Raw genomic sequence first — 7500 nt, 5'->3', positions numbered from 1 at the left:
TAATAAAACAAAATAAAATTCAAAGGCAGTGTTATCATTCACAATGATACGTTATATACTAAATTCTTCAACACTTTTACATTCTTAAAGATGACGATCGAAATGTGGACAGTAAATATAAAAAAAATGAATTCCAAAAAATGATGTGAATATTACTGTTCTAAAAAATGTCACATATTTTAATCTGATCTTAATTGCTATATCAATAATTTTTACTATATATTATGAGTACGTATCTTATAATTTAATTTTTTACCTCACCTCAATAAAGAATTAAAACATTTTATTATAAAATATGTATAAACATATACATCCTATTGTCTTTCCTGTCATTCTCATTTAGACATAAATATGCAAAGCATATGCAAATCATCATGGTTCAAGAACTACAGAAAATACATGATATTGCATACAACATCTACATAGGAAATACCCAAAACACACTAATCTTATAATGGTAAGCTTATCATAAAAAAATCCTACCCCCCCCCCCTAAAAAACATAATAGTTTTTAATACGTTGAGCAAAACATTAATAATAATAACATTGAAATTGTATATATATTGAATTGTTACTTTTTTTGCTTATTATAAGAAAAAAAGAAAAAAATCAATAATTATCTAATATTTCAACTATTTTCTGCAAATCACTTAATATTTAAATGATAAAAATAAATATATAAGATACAGATAAAAGCATTGATTGCTAGTCCTTCTGAGATAGTTCTAATGAACTAATAATATTAATAATAATTTTTTAAAACTCTATCTTTTAAAGAAATAAGCTGCTTTGATTTAATCTTATCTTAGACTTTGGAACAATTCATTTCATGGGCACACAGTATGGTATCAAGTAACAAATGTGGCCCTCTGGTGGAAAGCTAAGGATCACATTTGACATTTCAGCACTGTTTTCAACAATACACTGAATGCTAGAAAACAGACTCTGTACTAGGTAAAGAAACACAAAAAATCTTAACCTTAGTGGGACAAAGGAAAGAAGCTAAACAAGGCTCTTTCATAAAGGGAAAGAGACTCCAAACAAATACACATGTCAGTGCAAAATAACACAACACACTAGAACAGAGCAATGCAATATACACAAACAAATAAATAACACATACACAAACTGTGTGAGGAATAAACAGAAGACAAATTTGCAGAAACTGCACAAATACCTTGCTCACAGCTAAGGGAGCTGCTTTATTTTTGTAAGCAAATTGTGAAGAAAAACACAAAACTTACCTGCTGTTGTTGCAGATGCAGCAGTTCTACTGTGCTTACTTCACTGCACATGTCACCACTTGATCTCCCATCTCTGCTGCCAGCATCTAATTGGCTGCTTAGAGTGCTCATTCCATTTTGATTCATTGAACTGTTGCTTATTGTCTCTGTTGCAGATTCCTGCATCATGACTTAATACCTAAAAGTGATTAAGAAGTATCAATTAACACACACGTTACACCTTCGCACTTCTATTATCAAGATGTCCCTCTCTGCCAATTACAAAGACAGCATCTTTAGAAGGAGGGAAAAACACACAGGCTGCTCAGTAATTTACCAAGAAACCCAATACAAATTCAGCTTTTATCCAGATACTAATCACTGAAATTATGGACCCTATAAGCTTCCTTTGTGCGGTTATACTTAACAGCCAAAATAGCATGCTATGCAGGCTGCATGGTTAAATAGCATTTATGAATGACTACATTTTAAAGTCTACCTATAAAATCAAGTCAAATAACAGCCCGGCTGCACACACTCCACTATATTTCCTATTATCTATCTTTGACAACCATGGATGACTATACAGCCTTATTTAAAATATTCACTATCTTGATTCTGTCAGAATTTTACAGCACATCTTATGCAAGGCTATTGCTTAATGATGCAAAGCTAATCATACAAAATTAAAATTTTGTACCAGTGTTACAAATCATATGGTATCAAGCAATGATAAATAGTCTAATGGTCTCTCTCTCTTTTTTTTGTGCCTAAATAAAATTTTGCCTCCGAGGCATTTTAAGAAAAAGCTCCTGCTGCAAACACGTCAGATATTGCCTATTTTTTAATCAAACAGCTGATATTCATTTATTTTTCTGACATTTAAAACATTTAATACTGTCCTTCCTGGGAAGTAATTAAGCTTATGCATGAGCAGCAATCAAACTGTTCACTTGAAGATGACTTAAAACTCAATTTTAACATAGGCAAATAAATGAAAGATATAAAATTAATTTTCCAGGCATGTATTAGATATGAAAGCTAGAAATAAAATCTATCAAGAATATCACTAATGATTGTGCTAAAAACAGCATAAATTATGCATATTACCTTCTCTACAGTAATAAATGTTTTATCGTTTTCACTGCATAAATATACTGTACTTTCAGGGTAGCAATGAGATGTCCTGCCAAGATCAGTGGAAATCCTTGCAGTAAATAAAGAACCAAGTGCCCTTACCAACTTGAATTTCAAGGTATATTGTGCGAGTCTTTTACGGAAAGGTCAATACGGTGCATGCGCCCCAACCTCAATTTAGAACATTGTAATGGTCTCAGGACACTAAGGTGGCTGTCAGTTTAGTTAGCAGCCAGGAAAAACTTATCACACTATACACACAATAGGCAAATTATGTTTTTCACACTGCTGCTCGCATTAAAGGCCCCAATTAGTTGTGTGTGCAGTGTGACACTATATCAAGATAATGATATCTTCCAATTCACTATTTACTGTCCACAGCATAATGATACAGGGTGAAGAACCATACTCTATTATGTGGTAAGCAGCTCGCTGACACTATATTCCACATCTTCCCATACCCCACACATAACTGGCAACTGAAAATATACAAATATTTACGTTTGAAAATTCCAAATAGTTATAATATGAATATAACAATGCTTATGATTGCCGCTTGCTAGGTGAAGCAGCCGGACAGTCGAGGAAGCGTTAACAGAGCAGACGTAGCTACTGTAACTATAGTAAACAATCACTAACCAGATGTGTTTATGAACAAACAGAGCCTGTTAAACATAGCATTAAACATTAACTAGAAAGATCACCGATGGAAAGTGTGATGCACATAATGAATTTTACAAGACAAAAAAAAAAAAACAAAGATATTATTCTTTTCTGAGATTAGGCGGTTAATAAGTATTCAAATTAGGCATAAATTTTACATGCACAATGTTTAAAATATTCAGTAAAATATGTCCGATTTCCCTCTCTAGATGCTTGAAAATTCTTATGTACTTTCTCCTCCACCGAAGGAAAAAAAAATTGGAATGTGCTGTCTTATATATATATATATATATATATGTAGAATTTTATACTTTCTAAGAATGTCCACAGAAACAAGTTGTTAAAAGCTCAGAAACTTTATCAATACAGCTTGAAAACAATGCTAAGCTGGGAATTTTTTGTCTTAAAGCTTGAGACCGCAATCACCGAGACATTACGACGTTCCATACGCAAAATTCCTAAGTCAATAATTTAAAAGAATGGGTTGTGTTTGTGAACGTATATGGTAGCGAGACATCTGTATAGCACATAGTCTCTGGAAGTAAAAAGCAAACAAGGGTAAGCAAGTTAAAATGTTATGTTGACAAGAAGTTTACGGCCTGTGGTTTGTGGATCCTTGTTAAGAGCTTAGAGTATTTTTAAAGGCACTTTCTTAAGGATATTATAACAGTATTTTATTATAAGCTTAAGCGGCCAACTCATAACATACAAGTCATGGAAACTTCTAAAAGTTGAAATTATTCAAAAACATATTAATTGCTAAAAATTGTTTTGTTGACAACCAGCATTACCATAGTCAAAGTGACTCTTAACTACAAACATGTTTGATTTTTTTTAGCTAAAAATCTATGTTGAGGGCACGTTAGAAATACTGCATGCTCAGTTTTACACAGTGCAGGCATGCCAGGAAATTTGTAGAGGTTCCATTGATCAGACAGTCATGGGGCGGAGATATAGCAACCCTTCTGTCATGTTTGGGCAGAGGTCCCAATATTTACCCCATGCTTTACACGAGGAAGTTCTGCACACAGCAAGACCAACACGGGACTTGGCTATGTGAACCATTATACATTTTGGATGTATAGCAGCACAGTGGCCTAACCACTGAGTGAAAGTCCACCAGAGCTGACACTATACAGACCTGTGAGAGGGGATTTGATATTTCCACTAGTACAGCAATGAAAAAAAAAAGGCTATCACTTCAGCTGCACTGTGTTTATCAGATTTAGGTCTGTGTTGTTTTTCTTCTGGTACAGCATGCAATAATCTATCTGCAGACATGTACCCACACAGCGGGAGGAAATAATTCAGCAAGTTTTCTTTCCTCACCAAGTGGCATTAGAGATACTTATTCTCTACATCACTTCCCTTTTGAAACATTAAACTGACACTGGAAGTGACTGCACAAGATTGCATTTTCTCTTCCTAAACAACCTGAATTGAAAGGTTACTTAGTGTAACAATATTTACTTGCAGAATTGTGTTGTTACCAAGGGTATAATGGATGGTGGCTATGCAGGTTTACGCAAGAATGAGTGAAGCATGAGGCGTTAGCCATGTGTTTGACATGTTTCAAATTGCTATAATCCAGCATTAACACACCCAGCAATTCATGCCATTTCTTGCAACCATAATCTTGAATAAAGCGTGCACAACCACTTATTATATAAATTAGTATACGACTCCCTGTTATAGTCACAACAGCTCTATTGTGTTTATTTTTCATCAAGATGTGGCTTTCTTATTTGTACAAATAGCAGGATAGAAAGACATAGCTCAATTAGACTTGTTCACTTTATCACAGGGTAGCTCTGAGCTTCGGTCCCGATGTTTTGTTTTTTCCCAGCGAGGTATAGATTATTTGGGTGTTAAATTCCTCCGTGCCAAATATGTCATTTTTTTTCTTCAAATGATCACAGGCTTACATCTACAGTCTCAATACTGCTGTGTTTCCAGTGTAATGCAATCCACACAAGACTTATATACAGTCAAGGACAAAATGGCAAGTTACCTAAACAAAAGGAAGTAGTGTGGAGGCATTCCAGGCATTCCTTCTTTTCAGTGGAAGAAGTTTGGAGGCCTTGGAAGCGTGCAGACATTTTTAAATGTCCAGGTTTTCAGGAGATTGAGATGTGTATATGCAAAAGCTAATAAACACAGCAAGGTCACTTTTTACAGACAAACCATTTTTAGAATATTAACAAAAAGAGCAGGTACGGAAAATAAATCCAGTGAGGTATTATACTGCACCACTCGCAGGCTTCAAACCACAGCAACCTAAAGCATAGGGTAAAGGACCACTATCAAAAGTACATCCTTGCCAAGGCAGCAGGATGTTGGCTCACAATTATAAACTGTAAACTGAGCCATGCACATTGGATGCTAGACAAAAAGCATGCTACTGTTATAGAAAGTCATATCAGGTGCAGATTAACTAAGCTTAAGGCCTAAACTCACAGCTAGGTATAAGTAAAACAACTGAAATTAAAATAGCTGCATGATGCAAAACATGCAAGAGCAAGAGCAAGACTTTGTATGGAAAATAGCTGAAAAAACTCCAGCAGGACAATGGGAGAATTCATGTGCAGGTTAGTAATCTACTGTACACAAGTATGTGTGTATATAAATATGTATATACACTTTATTTATTCTATCCCTTCTGTGAATGCATGCCTCCAACTTACCATACATATAAATCAGAAATTGATGTAGGTGATTTTTTTTTTCAGATATAAGTTCAATTGATGTTGCAGATATAATAATACTAAATGTACACAAAGTACATGGTATAAATAAGTACATGATGTGCCCGTGTGACAAAAGCAAACCGAGAAAAAGCGCATTCTTTACCAAGAGGATATTCCTTGTGACATATTTCAGATTGAAATAACTGTTTTCAAGCATTTTAGGTAGATCTGGGTAATGCACTAGAATTAACCCATTCCATGCCCGTTGGGCCTGAAGTAGAAGCTGGAAGTAGATTTTTCAGACTGATAAAATAGGCAGTGTATGAATGCTTTCAAAAAAGGGGTCCCAAATTTAGCACATATCTTTGCAGCATTTTCATTCTTCTGGCAAGTTAGTATCAGATTTCCAGAGCCCCTTAACTAGTGCAATACCATAGAGGAATTCTCACTTCTTCATAGCGGCAATATTTAAAGTGGTTCAGGTACTATAGATATTACTGACTGTGATGTACAAAAGAACAGCCATATATGAAAAAGACTAATGAACTGCCCAATTGTGGATATGTATCAGCAATTTAAAAAGTATATTATATATATATGTATATATATATAAATATATATACACACACACATACATACATATATACACACACACGCCTGACACTGTTAACTTCTGATATAACAAAATTCAATAAAAAAATTGTTATGTTTAACCTACACTTTCATCCATCTACCTTGTAGGTGATGAAAAAAGATAGAACATTTTCGGAGTTCCACATCTTAAACAAAGCCTGGTGACATTTAAATGTAATTGTATGGCCGTCTGCCCTAGATTTAATAGAGGGAATACAAGAATAGAATGAGCTAATTTTCTGATTCTGTAATTCATACTTGAAATATTTACATTTTTATCCCATACTTATTTACCTTTCACTATTTAGTGTCCTTTAATTTCAATATTATGAATAGTGGACGTCCAAAACTGAATACGCTGAGTGTGTTTCCTTGGGGAATTTCAGAGCAGTGAAAAGAAAAGCTAGTTCTGTACAGTGTGTGATGACCTGTTAATCTGTCTGAAAGCAGTCATCTTTACCAGGAGCATTTGATGTGAATATCAATTATCAGGTTTGTAAAATACACTCGCTATGTGTAGAATGCGACTTGGAAACTAGTGTACAAGGTCATATACATAGCTCAAAATTCCTACCACTGATGATATACACTAAAAATTTGTAAGTACAGCCCATGCGGTGCACACGAAGACCCATAATTAAATAAAGCTTTGAAAGTCCTCTTTATACACTACATTTAAAGGTGATTGCTGTAGGCCTTGTAACATATGCCAGAAACTAGGATGGAAATCACTGAAGCTGCTCTGTCACTATGTAACCCAAAGGTTACCTATAGGAAACCTCATGCAATATTGGATAAGCTGTATAATCTAAAAAAGAAATTTAAATCTTGCCTACAAGCTGGTCTCTGCTAAAGGTCCTCATGTAGGACATTTTTAGGTATGTGCTTCAAATTAACCGGTATTCATCATCAACTTCTCGCCCAGCCTTCATTATTTCGAGAGACACTTATCTGACTTTCTGCAAGAGTTTGCCACAGAAGTATATATGAAACTGAGCAGATCCCACACTTCCTAAAGGGCAGGCACAGCATTTTCCTGACTATTTCCCTTAATCCGAGACTTGAGACAGCTTTCTTTTAAATGTGCAAAAGCTTCACTTGTGCTACTAATACTATATCATATAACCTTTATTATAATGATGCACTGGAGACTTACA

At 34.6% G+C, this 7500-nt stretch overlaps 1 protein-coding gene across 14 annotated transcripts in view; it reads right to left on the bottom strand.

The window, feature by feature from the left end:
- FOXP2 (forkhead box P2) overlaps positions 1 to 7500 on the bottom strand; it is a 461404-nt gene that overhangs the window by 449604 nt on the left and 4300 nt on the right. For all 14 annotated transcript variants that reach the window (XM_073573315.1, XM_073573316.1, XM_073573312.1 and 11 more), the window contains exon 2: positions 1245 to 1422. In XM_073573315.1, the coding sequence (XP_073429416.1) occupies positions 1245 to 1412 (168 nt within the window). In that variant the 5' untranslated portion in view covers positions 1413 to 1422. The remainder of the gene's footprint in view (positions 1 to 1244; positions 1423 to 7500) is intronic.

Source organism: Dendrobates tinctorius, unplaced genomic scaffold (genome assembly GCF_039654945.1).
Source record: "Dendrobates tinctorius isolate UK_male_01 unplaced genomic scaffold, ASM3965494v1 ptg000035l, whole genome shotgun sequence".
Classification (NCBI taxonomy): domain Eukaryota; kingdom Metazoa; phylum Chordata; class Amphibia; order Anura; family Dendrobatidae; genus Dendrobates; species Dendrobates tinctorius.
This window is presented reverse-complemented; position numbering and strand designations above follow the sequence as displayed.